General features: G+C 50.8%; 1 protein-coding gene across 1 annotated transcript in view; it reads right to left on the bottom strand.

The window, feature by feature from the left end:
* RYR1 (ryanodine receptor 1) overlaps positions 1-16,650 on the bottom strand; it is a 131,783-nt gene that overhangs the window by 16,384 nt on the left and 98,749 nt on the right. Inside the window, exons 87-92 of the mRNA XM_023742308.1 lie at positions 16,451-16,579; positions 16,264-16,368; positions 13,382-13,463; positions 10,530-10,717; positions 3,119-3,460; positions 6-212 (exon numbers count right to left, since the gene is read on the bottom strand). Of these exons, the coding sequence (XP_023598076.1) occupies positions 6-212; positions 3,119-3,460; positions 10,530-10,717; positions 13,382-13,463; positions 16,264-16,368; positions 16,451-16,579 (1,053 nt within the window). The remainder of the gene's footprint in view (positions 1-5; positions 213-3,118; positions 3,461-10,529; positions 10,718-13,381; positions 13,464-16,263; positions 16,369-16,450; positions 16,580-16,650) is intronic.

Below are 16,650 nucleotides of genomic sequence, written 5' to 3'. Positions count from 1 at the left end.
CCCGCCGCGCCCGCCTCTGCGCCCTCGGCGCCCGCCTCGGCCGCGCCCTCGTCCTCGTCCTCGTCCGGCTCGCCCTCGGGCTCCGAGATCTGCGCGGCGATCTGCATCTCGAAGATGGTGTCCTCGCAGAAGCTCACGAACAGCTCCATCTTCTCGGACTCGCCGCCCTCGTTCACCACGTCGAAGATGAACTGGCGCTTCGACTCCTTCACCTGCGGGCAGGGGGAGGGGGCTCGGAACAGCAGCGACAATAGTGGCAGCGACAAGCGTTCCCTTGGGGGCAGGCAGTGCCCAAAGCATTGTTGCTGCGACGATTATTAACAGCCAACGTATGTAGCTCTTCCCGTGGGCGTTCTAAGGAGCCCTGGTAGTGCAGTGGTTAAAGCCCTCGCCTGCTAACCAAAAGGCTGGCAGTTTGAACCCACCAGCCGCTCCGTGGGAGAAAGACGTGGCAGTCCGCTTCCGTGAAGATTACAGCCTTGGAAAGCCCATGGGGCAGTTCTAATCTGTCCTACAGGGTCGCTATGAGTCCGACTCGACTGGCCGGCAGTGGGTTTGGTTGTTCTGTTTGGTGGGCATTCGAAGCACTTCAGTGAAGCCAGGCGCTGTAGCACCCAGCGTTTTTCAGGTATTGATTCATTTTAATCCTCACCAACAACCCTAGGGAGTAGGAACTACTTCGTCCCTGTTGGACACAGGAGGAAATGGAGGCCTAGAGCGTCACTTGCCCAGGGTAGCAGTGCTGAGAAATGGCAGAGGTAGGATTTGAACTCCCGACAGGCTGGCACCAAAATTGATTCTGCCTTTTGACAACTCTCTGGGCCCGAGCTTGCCCTCCGATAAATGGGGATGATAGTAGGTCCTGCGTTGTAGGGTCGTTGGGAAGATGAAATGAGTTAGTCGGTGCTGAGTTAGATGTTAGAACGGTGCCTGTCACCTAATAAATACCACATTAAAAAACTGGTCTTGGGGCAGGGGCTGAAGTAGTGGAATATATCAGTCAAGGTACAAGCAAACACAGCCCCCCCACCAAAAAAAAAAAAAAAAAACGAAACCCATTGCCATCGAGTGGATTCTGACTCATAGCGACCCTATAGGACAGAGCAGAGCTGCCCCATAGAGTTTCCAAGGAGCAGCTGACGGATTTGAACTGCTGACCTTTTGGTTAACAGCCAAGCTCTTAACCACTGTGCCGCCAGGGCTCCAGACAGCACACAGTGCTGGCTATTATCACTGTTATCCCGCTGCATGACTGCCGGAATCCATGTGGGCATCTGTGGATGCCTGATAAGCACCGGCAAGTGGGGACTGGAAGGAGCGAGCAGGAGGAAGCAGGAGGAACAACACTAAGGGACGGAGTGGGTCGTTGGGGAGCACATGAGGGGAAGGAGTGAAGGGGCAGCGGAGCTCCTACAGAATGTACAAGAAGTGCGTGCGAAAGATCCGTGTTGAATGGGGCTTTGGCTGATGCGGGCTTGTCCAGACGTCCCATGTGCAAGGATGGTGCAGTCACGTGTGGGCCAGATGGGAGGATGAGTGTGCAATGATGCCCCAAGGGACACAAGTGTGCAAGAACTTGAGGGTTCCTGTGGAGTATGTGCAGGGGCCCCAGGGCCTAAGGGAGAGTCCAGCGTGAGGAGGGCGTGGTGCATGGGAGGATGTCGGAAGGGTGGGACTATCAGGGCTCCGTGTGCATGGTGGACCCGGGTACGCGGGCAGGCATGCGCGAGCCTGGGGCCATAAAGAGTTGGCAATGTGGGAGGGGCCTGCCAGTCATGTGGTCATTGTGTGTGAGGGGGCATGCGTGTGCAACGGGGACTCAGGAGACAGTATAAGAGGCCCTGGGAAATGAGGGCACATCTCAGTGAGGGACAGGAGCCCAGGTGTGTGTGAGCCAGGACGAGGAGGATTCACAAGGGCCCAGTTATTGAGGAGGTGTGCAAGCCTGCTGGGCTACAAGTGTGAGATGGAAAGGGGTGTGCAAGAGCACATAGGAGGAGAGTGCAGGTGCTGGGGGCATGTGAGGAAGCAAAGAGAAGTGTGAGCCTGAGGGGCATGCGGGCTTGGCGTGCAAGGCCAGTGTCACTTGAGGGCCACCAGGGCAACAGCCTGGGGCTGAGGCATGTAAGGGGCATGTGGGGAAAGCCGGAGTCGGGGGTGGGAGCCACACACAATCTAAGTGTGTGCAGTGGGCTGCGGGTGTGCCAAGGCCACATGTGTGCACTCTTGTGGGAAGCGTGTGAGGGGTGTTGTGGGCTGAGCATGCGAGGGGGTTGAGACAGGGCATGTCAGGCCGAGGAGCAGGTACAGGCCACCGAGGACGCGTGGGCGCCCGTGTGGATGACTGTGTGAGTGGCCCCGGTGTGCAGGGGTGATCACCGGCGGGCCAGAGCTCCAGGAAGGGCATGTGGGGGTCAATGAGTAAGGGGTGAGCAATCACACGGTGTGTCAGCACCAAAGGGCACACTATCAGCCTCAGGGTGAGTGTGCAAGAGGCGTGCACCCACGTGTGGGCCCAGAACAACTGGGGCGGGCATGGCGTGCTAGGACCTCAGAGGGCACTTCAGGGCACATGGGATGACTGGCGAGGGGTGGGGCAGCATGCGAGAGCACACCAGAGCCCACAATGTGAGTGTGCAAAAGGAGTGGGCATGGGTGGGCCAGGGCCAACAGGGGGCACACCAGGGCTGCTGGGAGGGCAAGCAAAATAGGCTCGAGTATGTGAGAGTGTGGATGGGGTTGCAGCAGCGCTATCCGCATGTCAGAGCTCACAGGGTGAGTGTGCAAAGGGTAGGCGTGCCGTGCAAGAAGCCACAATGAGGGCACATTGCGTGTGCTGCATATGCAAGGGGTGTACGTTCCCGCGTGGGCAAACTCTGCAAGAGGAGGGCATGGGTGGGCCAGGGGGGTGCAAGGGTACAGCAGGGCCCACACATGCGTGCAAAGGGTGAACACAGGCTTGCCTGGGTGCAGCGAGGGTCCAGCAGGACGTGCAAAGCCGATGTGCAAGGCGTACACAGCCCTATGGGGACTCCAAGCGTGCCAGGCGTGGGCGCAGGCATCCCCAGGCACACGGAAGCCCCGCGAGGCGAGCATGCGCGTGCGCAGCCCGACTGACCTGCGGCATCTCCCACTGGGCGCGGTTGGTCTCCGAGATCTCGAAGTAGATCCGCTCTATGCGGCGCGAGGCGCCCATGATCTCGATGCGGCCCAGGTAGGGTCGGAAGTACTCCAGGATGCTCTCGGCCTGCTCGAGGAAGCTGCGCAGGCGCGGGTCGTGTGGCACGTGTTCCGACAGGTTGGTCAGCAGCACTGCCACGTTGAAGCCGATGTCGCGGGCTGGCTCCTCGAAGCGGTTGGCGAACTCGTCACAGTTGATCATCTCGTTCTCATCCGCTTCAGAGCACGAAAGCAGGAACTGGATTTCTGGTCCCGTGAACTGCTTCTGGCTGTCCATAGCCTGGGGGGTGGGGGTGGGCGGTCAGCGGGTGGCAGGCGTCTCAGTGCACCTCTGAGAATAACCATGGACTTTCCGTAAGGACAGGAGAGTCCAGAATCACATCACCAGCGCCAAGGCTGACAGCAGCCGGTTGGCATGGGTAGGGCTGTACCAGTCACTAAGATACTGAAACGCTGTGTTTCAACAGAGCTGAGTCGCCATCCACCGTAAGATGTATTCCATTTCAGAGATGGTCCAAGGTGCAAAAGGTGCCTCTTAGAATTGATGAAAGTTGGTACTCTTGTCACAATGGGCAAAAAGACATCGCGCCAGGCTCTCCAGATGCCACCCCAATGTGCCCCCCTCCTTCTCCACCCTTCCCGCTCCTTGATGCTCCAGCTGTCTGAGTCTAGCCTCTGCGTTCTGGCTGCCGGTGGGGTCCGGCCAACTGGGATCAGGGAAGAGGAGATGGAGTTGTCTTTATCTCCTTGGCTTCTGCCCTGAGCTGACCTGCCCCTAGCTCAGAGATCCTGTGCTGATCCCCCGCACCACACAGCCGCTTCTATCTCAGGGTTAGGTAACTGCTCTTCCCTCCAGGTGGAAACCCTCCCAGCCACTGTTAACTCCAGAGGACTGCCCCTCCCCCCTTCCCTACACCCTGCCCAACTCATAAACCTAACCCATTGCCCTAAAGTCCATTCCGACTCATAACAACCCTACAGGACAGAGTAGAACTGCCCATAGGGTTTCCAAGGCTGTAAATCTTTATGGAAGCAGAATGCCACATCTTTCTCCTGTGGAGCAGCTGGTGGGTTTGAACTGCCAACCTTTCGGTTAGCAGCCAAGCGCTTAACCGCTGGATCACCAGCTCTCTGTATACCCTACCAGTAGCTTTAGAAACAATGAAACAAACCCAAACCAGCTGCCCCAGAGTGTATTCCGACTCATGGTGACCCCATGTGTTTCAGAGCAGAATTGCTTCTGACCTTTTGGAAGTAGATCTCCAGGCCTTTCTTCCGAGGCACCTCTGGGTGGATTCGATCTGTCAACCTTTTAGTTACTAGCCGAGATCTTAACTGTTTGCATCACCCAGGAACTCTTAGCTTTGTAAACACTCCCTTTATTAAACTCTCCTCAGTTTATTCATTTTGCCTAGGCTGTGTTGGGGGCCCTGGTGGCACAGTGGTTAAGAACTTGGCTGCTAACCAAAAGGTCGGCAGTTCAAACCCACCAGCCACTCCTTGGAAACCCTATGGGGCAGTTCTACTCTGTCCTATAGCTTCTCCATGAGTTGGAATCCACTCAATGCAATGGGTTTGGTATTTTTTTGGGGGGGCGGGGGCTGTGTTCTGCTGGTACCTTGACTGATACATTCCACTGCTTCAGCCCCTGCCCCAAGACCTGGGGCACCACCCGTCCCCCATGGACCTCCTCCTGTACACACAGAATCCTTAGTAATGTTTTTTGTACGAATGTTACTCATAAATCGTAATTCCCATACATCACCCTTTCTTTTCCTTTAACTTCTACTTCATTCTCAAAAAAGTTATTGGTGTAAGTTCACAAATACTAATCATCACGATATCGTAGCTAAAACACTAGAAAATCTGACAATATTAGTAACTATAAAAACACCTGCATCAAGGAGAACAACAGCATGTGCTCGTACTACGTGCAGATGCAACCGCATGATTTGAAGCATCCCTGTAATTTGGTAATAAAGACAGCTCTGACTGGAGTGCATTAGAGGGTTCAAAACGTAAATTAGCATAGAGTTTTAGCCTTGTAGGTAGACAGATACGTGTAAGCTGGGCTTACGGAAAATGTTTTTGTTGTTATAACTAAGTACAGGGATACTTTTATAAAAAATAATAAATTTCTACTGAAACACTGAACAAAAAGTTTGTAGACAGTCATTTTAGTGTCACCCCCTCTGTCAGTGTCACCCGGTACAGTCCGCACCCCCCACACTTCCCTAGTGACACCACTGCCCAAGACCCCTTCCATGTACCTCCACTACCATTTCCAGCAACTGCATAATTGACATCAAGCGCAGTGGAGGCCTCTGACTATCAACTGGGAACAAACAGTCATGTCCCCACCACCCAGAATTAATAAATGCTCACAGTGCCATATTTTTCACAAGCAATATACAGTATCATCCTGTGCATTTTTTAAATTTAGGGAATTGCTAATCTGAAACTTGCCTTTTTCACTCAACTGTATGTTTTCAAGATCTATCCATGTTTATTTAAATGTATAGGTCAAACATGTCCATTTTACTGGCTGTATAGTATTCCTTTTCAACAAATACATTGCTCTTCATCTATTCTGATGATGGACATTGAGGTTGTTTCCAAATCTGCGTTTTACAGACACTTTTGTTGGACGTTCTTGTGCTGATTTCCTATGTGCTTTTGCAAGAGGTTCTCTAGCGCAGTTTTTCAAACGTTTTTGGTTACGACTTGCAGTAAGAATGCAATTTACAATATGACTCAGAAAACACACAGATATGTCACCAAAAACACACAATTCATGACCCAGTTTTGACTTGTACTATGCAACACACTCTGCAGAGTTTTATTTGTAAAGATGCTGTTATTAATTTAATGACCCACAGAAGGGCTGCGATATGCACTTTGAAAAATGCTGTTTCGGGGCGTGAACAGAAGCAAGATTTTCTGGCTCTAAGAAGTGCTTTGTAAAAAGCCAAGAGCTTTGCAAAATGCTTTCTAAATGAGTAACATGCTTTGCAAATCATGAAGGGCTGTAGAAACCGCAGCGCAGAGACACAGTCTCACAGGAACACCTCATCTTCTACCCTTACTCCATCGACCCACCTCCCCTCCCGTGGGATGCAGGGTGACACTGCCCCTCTCAAAAGCCCAGCGCTCCGCAGGGGCGGGGACCCTACCCCTCCATTCACTCCTGGACTCTGATCTTGGGATTTGCTGTTCTCTCTTTGCTATCGTCCATTTGCTCGACCTCTTCTTTTGAAATACCTTCTTCTCTGACTATTGTCACTTTGCTTTGTGGAAACCCCCTTCTCTTCCAGACCTCTAAAGATTGGGGGACCCCAGAGTTTGGTCCTGCAACCCCTTCTTGAGAAATACACTTTCCGTGGTGATATTATTGAGGCCCAAGGCCCTGAATGTCATCCTACGCCAATGATGGCCAAGTCTACATCCACAGCCCTGGCTGCTCATCAGAATCCAGACTCTGACAGCTGAAGCCCTACCTGGCATTTCTTTGTGGATGTCTAATGGGTGCCCCAAAAACTGCAAAACCTCCCCTCCCACAGTCTTACCCATCTCGGGAAGAGCATCACCACCCACGTAGGTGCTTAACTAAAATCTCTGAGTCATTTTTGATTCCTCTGTTTTATCTCACTGCCCATACCTGATCCACCAGCAAACCAGAGGGCTCTGCTTTCAAAATAACGTCTGCCCCCTCCACGGCCCCCACCCTGGTCTGATCCCCCCTTACTCTCACACCTGGACCGTCACAGCAGCCTCCTCACTGTCTCCCTGCTCCCTCCTCCCCCACACTCTGTTCCCCACACGCAGCCAGAGGGACCCTGTGAATACCTGAGTCGGGTCACGGCCCTCACCCACTCAGAACTCTATCTTAGCTCCATCACATTCAGGTTAAAAGTCAAAGTCTCCCCGCAGCCAACTAGGCCCTGACAGTCCGCCCCCTGCTGACCTCTCACACTTTATCTCCTCTTCCCTCCCCCTCCACCACACTTTTTAGCCACCCTGGCCTCTTTTCCATCCCTCTTGTTCCCACCTTTCAGCCTTTACACTTACTGTCCCCTCTGCCTGGGACACTCCCACTGTTATGCATTGAATTGCGTCCCCCCAAACATGTGTTGTAACTCAGCAGCCACTCTGGGGGAGAAAGATGTGGCAGTCTGTTCCGGTAAAGATTACAGCCTTGGAAACCCTAAGGGGCAGTTCTACTCTGTCCTATCCAGTCGCTATGAGTCGGAATCAACTCAAAGGCAATGGGGTTGGTTTTACTTTTTACTTCACTAATAAACCCCATAATCATGAGTATTGTCTGTGAGGTCTGTGTGGCCATTGTAACCAATTATCGAACCCAGCAGAGAAGTAGAGAGTGCCGCGGGAGGGATGGCTGGTGTCACAATTGGTAAAAAGGTTGGAGGGTGGAGGTATGTGTGCCCTCCATCTCATAGGAATCACCAGCCTTGGGCTGATGATGGTGTTAATTCTCTCTCCCACCCTTGTGAAGACAGACGAGGAGGTCTGGTGATGCCTGCCACACCACCGGTACAATCACCATTTGGCAGCCACCACACTAACAATCATTTCAGGCAAGAAATCAACGGTTGCGAAACCTAGAGGGTGAGCAGGATATTTACATGGTCTCAAAGCATGTTCTCACAAGATATTGATTGATTATAAAGGGAACAATAGTAACAAAGCGGAGACACTGGTCAAAAAATGAAACAAAAATCCAAACCCGTTGCTGTCAAGTTGATTCTGACTCATGGCAATCCCACGCGTTACAGAGAACTGCTCCATAGGGTTTTCTTGGCTTTAATCTTTAGGGAAGCAGATCGCCAGGCCTTTCTTCCAAAGCACTGCTGGGTGGGTTCGATCTGCTAACCTTTAGGTTAGTAGCCGAGAGCAAATGGCTTGTACCACCCAGGGGCGTTGGAGACCCTGGTAGCCACCACCTTGAAACCAAGTGATCAAAGTTACGTCAACAGTAGCGAAGAACTGACAGCCCATCATCGGCCTGCTGATGTGTACAGAGAAGGAGACAACGTCACTTCTAAGATATTCCTGCCGAAGACACCTAACCCACATCTAATCGTGAGGAAAACTCAGACAAACCCACACGAGGGACATTCTGCAAAACAATTGGCCTGTATTCTAAAAAAAAGTCAAGGTCATGAAAGTCTAAGAAAGACCAATGAGCTATTCCAGATTGAGGGGGACTAAACAGACAGAAGGAGCCCCGGTGGCACAGTAGTTAAAGCCCTTGGCTGCTAACTGAAAGGTCAGCGGTTTGAACCCACCAGCTGCTCCGCGGGAAAAAGATGTGGCAGTCTGCTCCCGTAAACATTTACAGACTTGGAAACCCTATGGGGCCGTTCTACTCTGTCCTACAGGGCTGCTATGAGTCAGAATGGACTCAATGGCAGTAGGTCTTTTTTTTTTTAAAGAGACAGAATATAAATGTAATCCCTGATCCTGGGTTGGATATTTGTCAGGAAAAACAATTTCTTTGACAAGTGAAAATTGAATAAGCTCTGTAGATTAGAGAGCAGCATTGTATCAGTATTAATTTCCTGCTTTGCGTAATTGTTCTGTGATCTCAGGCGGTAGACACTGAAGTATTTAGGGGTTAAGTGGAATCATGATAGAGTAACTGTGGTTAAAAAGTTACTATCTGGGCAATGTGGGTGAAGGGTTCTCTCTACTGTTCTTGCAACTTCTCTCTAAGCCTGAAATTTTTTAGCTAAATGTGGATAGAGACGATCTGGCAGTAATAGCAGTAACAATAATAGCTCATATCTCTTGAGCACGCACTATCTTCCAGGCAGTGTCCACGCACCGTCCATCCTCACAACAACTCTGGGAGGTAGCTAACATTATTATCTTGCCCCCATTTTACAGAGGAGGAACCTGAGGCTCAGGGACTTGCCCAGGGTCATGCTGGGAGAAAGGGCAGAGCTGTGGTGGGAGGGGTTGATGGAGGAGATGAACAGGTTCCTGGATAAAGCTGGTTCCTGTACTTCCCCCTTATAATCTCATTATTTAGATCTGCAGTGGTCTGGCTAGTGACGGCCTCCCCCATTGGACTATAAGCCCCATGAAGACGGGGGCTGTCTCTGTCTTAGTCAGCGCTGTGCCCACAGTGTAAATGCTTACTGACTGAATAACTGATTTCTATTCATAACTATAGGGTCGCTATGAGTCGGAATAGCCTCGATGGCAATGGGTTTGGTTCGTTTGTTTTTTATTCATGATGATGGAGCCCTGGTGGTGCAGTAGTTAAATCGCTGGGCTGCTAACCAAAAGGTTGTCGGTTTGAACCCATCAGCTCCTCTGCCGGAGAAAGATGTCGCAGTCTGCTTCCGTAAAGATCACAGTCTTGGAAACCCTATGGGGCAATTTTACTCTGTCCTATAAGGTCGTTATGAGTCAGAATCGACTCGATGGCCCACGGGTTTGGTGTTTGGAATCATTAGGGGAGCAGATTGATAGGTCACAGCAGCCAAGTGCTTAAACATTGCACCACCAGGGCTCCTTCCAGATCCAGTCTAGGAGGGACCTTTTAAAAATACAGATGTGTGGTCTCCACCCCAGACCAAAAGAATGAGAATATCTCGAAGTGAGGGCTAGACATCCATATCTTTTTTGCAACGTCCCCGGCAATTCTGAAGTACAGCCCTTGCTGAGAACCACTGCTAGACCATATCCCTTACGCTTCCCATAAGTCCTTGGGGCACCATCGAAGGAGAAAAATATTGATGGATTACAGTCCTCATAAGGAGCCCTGGTGGCCACTGGTTAAGCGCCAAAAGGTCTGTGGTTCAAAGCCACCAGCTTCTCCCCGGGAAAAAGATAGGGCAGTCTGCTTCCGTAAAGATTACAGCCTTGGAAACCCTACGGGGTCGCTATGAGTCAGAATCGACCGGATGGCAGTCGGATTTTTGGTTTGTGGGTATTCATAATGATAAATTTGGAAACCCTGTTGGCGCACTGGTTAAGCACTACGGCTGCTAACTAAAAGGTCACCAGTTCAAATCCACCAGGCACTCCTTGGAAACTATGGGGCAGTTCTACGCCGTCCTATAGGGTCGCTATGAGTCGGAATCGACTGGATGGTGGTCGGTTGGTTTTCGGGTATTTGTAATGATAAATTACAACTATTTATAATGGCAATAGGAGTCATAGTTCCCATTTGTGCTCGTGCATTGAATCCTCAAAACAACCCCAAGCCGTTTTACAGGTAAGGAAACTGAGGCTCAGAGAGATGTCACTTGCCAAGGCAGACATCCAGGAAGCAGGAGGCAACATCGCCCTGGGGTCCCGGCCCCTCCCCCCGTGCCCACCTTCTGGAAGTCCTTCTTGGAGATTAGCCCGCGGGGATCAGTGACGTAGTCCTGGAAGGCCTCGGAGACCACGATGTCCTTGAGCTTCAGGAACATGTCAAAGAACTTGAGGATCATTTCCACGTTGGACGAGGATTCTACGAGCATGTCCACCATCTGCCGGGCAATCATGCCGTTCACCACGTTCCCTGTGGGCAGCCCCTGGTCAGCGTGGCCCCGTGGTGCCTCCTTTCTGGGCCCACTGGGCTTGCCTCCCTCCCCAGCTCAGAAGCCGTAGGTAGCTCCCCAGGATCCGGCATGCTGGCGGACGCCTCCCTGACCCGCTCCCAAGCCGCCCCTCGGAAGGCTTTCCTCACTTCCTGCTCTTCGCCAGCATCATGTGTGGACCTGGAGGATCCTACCTCTGCCCACCTCTCCCACGAACTGGGGGAGATTATCAATAAGGAGAAGGATGATTAAGCTGACACAGGTGCCAGGTGCCATGCCAAGCGCTGCCCTGGCACGATCTCACGACAACCTTTAGGGAAGTGTGTGACTATCCGCTTTTACAGATAAGGAAACTGAGACTCAGCGAAAGTTACACACTAAGGTTACTTAGCCAGTAATGGTGCGGGGGACTATCAGCTCTGGGCCACATGACTTCAGAGCTTGTATACCTAAGCCCTTCGCTAGTCCACTGAGGCCAGGCATGTACATGGATGAGTGAGGCAGGCCAAAGGTTAGACAGCAGGGAGGGGTGGAGACTGTGGCAAAGTGGGATACCACATCCCCTCTAAAAGCGGTGGCTGACGCTTGGCTCCAGCTTATCTTTGTGCCTTTTAATTTTAATATAACTCCAAATTTATGTCAAAGTTGCAGGAATAGTGTGAGGAAATTTCATATATTCCATATTCACTCCATCTGCTTCATAAATCTCTCTCTATATCTCTCCTTATGTATGTATATATGTGTATATATATATATATTTCTTTTTTTTCCTGAACCATTTGAGACTAAGTGCAGACAAGAGGCCCCTTTCAATGTATATTTCCTAAGAGGCATGGACATTCTCTTGTCTGACCACAGTACAGTTATCAAAATCAGGAGCTTTAACATCCATACAATACAGTTATCTAATCCAGTCCGGCTGATTTTTGCTGTGTGGGGATGTGGGCCAAGGGTCACCAAATCTCCCAAATTTGCAAGAAAAGCTGGACATCCAGATGTTTAAAGGGAAATTTCTAATTTTTAAGGCTAATGACTAGTTTTTTTTAAATTGGAATATGAAGATTATTTGTTTCAGCATTATGATAGAAAAAAATTTTTTAAAAATGAATGTCTATCAGCAAGGGGCTAGTTAAATGAATTACTGTATCCCTACACAGTGGAGTACTATGCAGCCATGTAAAAGGATGAGGACACGCTTTATGAACCTCTGTAGGAAAAAAAGTCTTTGTTTTATTAGTAAAAACAGTAACAACAAAAACCAGAGTGTAGAAAAATACGTATCATATTTTACCCTTTGTTTGTAGGAAATTTACAAAAAAAAACACATGTGTGTATAGATTTGCTTGTATAGACATAGACTCTGGAAGGATACCCGAGAAACTGGTAAGCACTAATTCCCTCCAGGGGGAGGGAACTGATGTCTGGAGAATGGGGAGGGGGAAAGGAGACTGTCCTATTTTGAATTTTGAACATGCTAAAATCTTATCTATTCAGAATAAATAAAATCTAATGCAACACAAGTTTAGGGTGATGAGTTGTCTCCAAAGATGGCATCTAACCATTCCTCCCCTCTCTGTATGCACGGGCCAGCTCTCCTATCAAAAGGGATAATTTATTTCCCCTTCTCTTGAAGCTGATGGAGCCCTGGTGGCATAGTGGTGAAGACCCGGCTGCCAACCAAAAGGTTGACAGTTCAAATCTACCAGCTACTCCTTGGAAACCCCATGGGGCAGGTCTACTCTGTCCTACAGGGTCGCCATGAGTCAGAATCGACTCAACGGCAATGGATTTTTTTTCTTGAACGAGAGCTGGTCTCATGACTCCCTTCATCCAATACAATGTGGTGGAAGCAACAATGTACCAGCCCTGGCACAAGCCCTTAAGAAGCCTGGTGGCTTCTGCATCTGCTCTCTTGGGGACCTAAACCTCCATGTAAGGAAGTCCAGGCTATCCTGCTGGAGAGATCATGAGGAGAACTGAGGCACCCCAACCAACAGCCAGCACCATAGCCTCAGATATATGAGTCCATCTTGGACCTTCCAGCCCAGCTAAGCCCGGATGAATGCTGCCAGTAGAAGAACTGCCCAGTGGACCCATAGAATCATGAGAAATAACCAAGTATAGTTGTTTAAGTCACTAAGTTTTGGGGAGGTTTGTTATGTAGCGAAAGCAAACTAATACATTTAGCAAATAAATAAATATTAACCCAACCCAAACCCATTGCTGTCAAGTTGATTCCAGCTCAGAGCGACCCTATAGGACAGAGTAGAACTGCCCTACAGGGTTTCCAAGGAGCGGCTGATGGATTTGAACTGCAAACTTTTTGGTTAGCAGCCAAATGCTTAACCACTGTGCCACCAGGGCTCCAAAGAAATATTAAGTTGATAAATAGAGTATCCAGGCCACCCAACATTATGATTTCTCTGTGGAGTCAATAAATTAATACATGTACATTCAGGGCCTGGCACATAAGCGCCCAATAAGTGTTTGCTGAGCTTATTATTCCAACTTCTTCATCAACCCATTGACCCTGAATAATATCAGAAAGGTTGTTGAGGGTGAGGGTCTCCTGGGTCTCAAAGAATTATGTTTGGGCTTGTCTCCGCCTTGGTACCCACCCCTGCCCCCACCTGCTGGGTGTTTACCTTCCAGTAGCGACAGCAACATCACCACCATGTCCTTCTGTAGATCCAGCAGCTCCTTCAACAGCTCGATCTGGCTTGAGTCCTGAAGACCCCACACCCCAGCTATGTGAGGGCTAGTCTCTGCAGAGAGGCCTCCCCCACCCCAGCTGCTCCTGCCCCTCCTTATCCACCCAGCAGGGCCTGAGAGCCCCTCTCTCCCCCCTCTTACCTCCGAGGGGACCGGAGTACAAACATGTTCCTTGGAAGCAGGGGAGGGAGCAGAGAGACAAGATGGGGGGTGGGGGTGGGGTTGGCACTTCAGAGGAAGCAGGCCTAATGGGTGATGTGTGGTGGCAAGGGGCTGGCAGACGAGAAGGACTGGGAGAAGCATGGGGCTTATAGAGCAGACACTTGGGGCAGAAAGAGACAGAGACAGAGAGAGACAAATCTCGGGGACAGAGACAAATCTGGGAATGGGTGAGAGCCCAGCGCTGCCTCTGGCCCACGGCAGATGTTTGACATAAGTTTGTTGAATGAATATGTGATGGAAAAAATGGGACTCTGGGTTCAGGAGGAAGGCTGGAGGAGTCATGTGCTTTCTGGTAAGGCAGTCGGGGGCGATGTGGGGGCCATGGCCTCCCCTCCCACAGTGCCTCATGTAGGGTCCTCGGAAGCCTCAAATTTCTGACTCATGGCCCCCTATTTGTATTAGCTGGAGTCACATAAAATTGCCGCCATTCAGCCATTTTTGACGCACAAAATTGTAGCGTCATGTGGTCCCACCTAATAAAATGAAGAGTGGGGGTAATACCAGACAAATGGGATATGAGGTTCCTTTTCACCACAATGCTGGTTCGAGGAGTTCCTTGTTCTAATCCTAACACACTTCCACAGTTCCAAAGCTCTGCAGTCTAAGACTCCAACATTCCAACATCTCAAGAGCCTAAGACAGGGGGGTGCCTGTGGTTTGTGCCTGCTCATGATCCATTCCCCCCTTCTCTGAACAATCCCTCAATTTTCAAATGGGCACCCCAATGCCACTCTTAGAGAATATAAGGCTCACCCCAACTTTCTGGCTCTAGTGATGGGTATGACCAAGTCCAGACAACCAGAGCTTCCTCTCCCTGGCTACAGGGATTGGTTCAGGGATGGGCGTGTGACCCACTCAACCCAGAGAGAGCTACAGGACTTATGCCAAAGCTCTCAGAAGAGAATTCTCTCCCGTCTGGAAAGGCTAAGGTGGTGGCAGAAAGTCTAGGCGTGGGAACCATCTTCCCAGCACTAGCGAGAGCTGCATGAGAAGAAGCCAACGTACATACAGACCAGAGATGCAGAGAGGCGTTTCCCCGACATCACATATGTGATGTGAACTGATAAATTCCTCTCCCTTCCCCGGCTTTAAGCCACCATTCTGCTTGGGTTTCTGGCCCGGCAACCTAGACTTAGGCCCTGGCTGATGGATGAACACCATGGGATTTGGAAATCTACCCTACAACACCAACATTTTCCAGAATTTTAAGATTTCACGAACAGCGCATCCTTGACTGCACTAACACTGAGGAATTGCATTCTAAGTTCTAACCCTTTCAAAAAGTTAGAGGCACCAGACAGGGTTTCTGCCAGCCCCTGTGATGCCCATTGCCATGAAGCTGATTCCAACTCCTAGCAAACCTGTAGGCCGGAGTGAAACAGCCTCCTGGGCTTTCCAAGGGGCGGCTGTGGATTTGAACTACAGACCTTCTGGTCAGCAGCCGCGCTCTTAACCACTACCTTTGGGTAAATTAGAAAAAAACCTGCCTCTTCCTCAAAAAACTTTCCGTTGGGAGATTACAACACACAGAATACTTTACTGCCATCTGCTGGAAAACTGATATTGATGATGTCTAGGATGTGTCTGAAGCCCTGGTAGTGCAGTGGTTAAGAGCTGGGCTGCTAATCCAAAGGTCAGCAGTTCGAATCCACCAGCTGCTCCTTGGAAACCCCATGGGGGTAGTTCCACTCTGTCCTATAGGGTCACTAGGAGTCGGAATCAACTCGATGGTAACGGGTTTGGTTTTCGGTTTAGGATGTGAATAAGAAGCCCTAGTGGCGCAACCGTTAGGACTGCTTAGAAAGGTTGGCAGTAGGAGCCCACCCAGAGGCCCCGCGGGAGAAAAACCTGGCAAAACCCTATGCGGCATTTCTACTCTGTCACATGGGGTCGCTATCGGTCGAAAATCGATCCCAAAGACCCTAACAACAAAGGATGTGGATGATGTCCCCACAGATGTGGTGCCCTTGTGCAGTGCACAGCCTGCCCAGCTGTATATGGTGGCTTTGAATACATTTATCAATGTGGGGAGACAAATGCAGAGCAAACAGATGAAGTGTATATGAGACATTGACACGAACGCATGGGGGTGGGTGTAGAGCAGAGTGAAGCACAAAGATTCTAGAGATGCGGGATGGTACTCGACAGGGACCTTACATCATGGATACGTATGATAGGTGTCATCTCCCACAGGCAGGACAAAGAAGCAAAACACTCCTTAAGCCCTAGGACCTGATCTATAAGCCTATCCCACGCCACCCCCAAGGCTGTCTGAATCTGAGATGACCCCACTAGACAGAAAAGCACACCAGCCAATCATAGAGGAGACCTGGGCCAGAGGGGGCGGGGCCCAGCTATCAGACCAATGGAAGTGTGGATGGGAAACCAACTGATTGGTGGTGGCAGAGGAAAAGGAGGGGTCATGCCAGAGAGCCAATCCAGAGGGAAGATGGATTTGGCTACGGGGAGAGAACCAATCTGGAACATGCGAGGAGCACCCGTGGGTGAGAAACTGACCAATGGGGCAAGACTTGGAACCGGCCCGATTGGGGCGTGCCCAGAAGCCGGTGGTAAAGAATAGAGGGCTGCGAACCTGAGCGAGCTTCATCATCATGTGGGCGAACACGTGCAGGAATCCCACCACGGCGTCCCAGAGGCGGCTATGCGCCAGGCTCTGCTGGTTCCCTGTGCAGGGGCCCTGGCGGGCAGAGGGCTGCGTGAGCGCCAGGCAGGGCACGGGACGCTGGGCTGCCCCACCTGCCCTGGCGAGCGGTGCCCACCTGGATGTACTCCGTGAGGCTATTGAACACCTGTTTAGCCACCGACATGGCCTTGGAAAAGTTCCTCTTGCCCTGCTCCTCTATGACATCCTTGCCCGAGTAATACCAGTAGAAGTCGCTGATGGACTCCTGGGGGGGCGGGCAGGAATGTGAGGGGGTGCTGGGGCCCACCAAGGCCCTGCAGCCCCCGCCCACGGGCA

This window comes from Trichechus manatus, unplaced genomic scaffold (assembly GCF_000243295.1).
Source record: "Trichechus manatus latirostris isolate Lorelei unplaced genomic scaffold, TriManLat1.0 scaffold00207, whole genome shotgun sequence".
NCBI classification, from domain to species: Eukaryota; Metazoa; Chordata; class Mammalia; order Sirenia; family Trichechidae; genus Trichechus; species Trichechus manatus.
The sequence above is the reverse complement of the archived record's forward strand: the minus strand, read 5'-3'. Positions and strand labels throughout refer to the sequence as shown.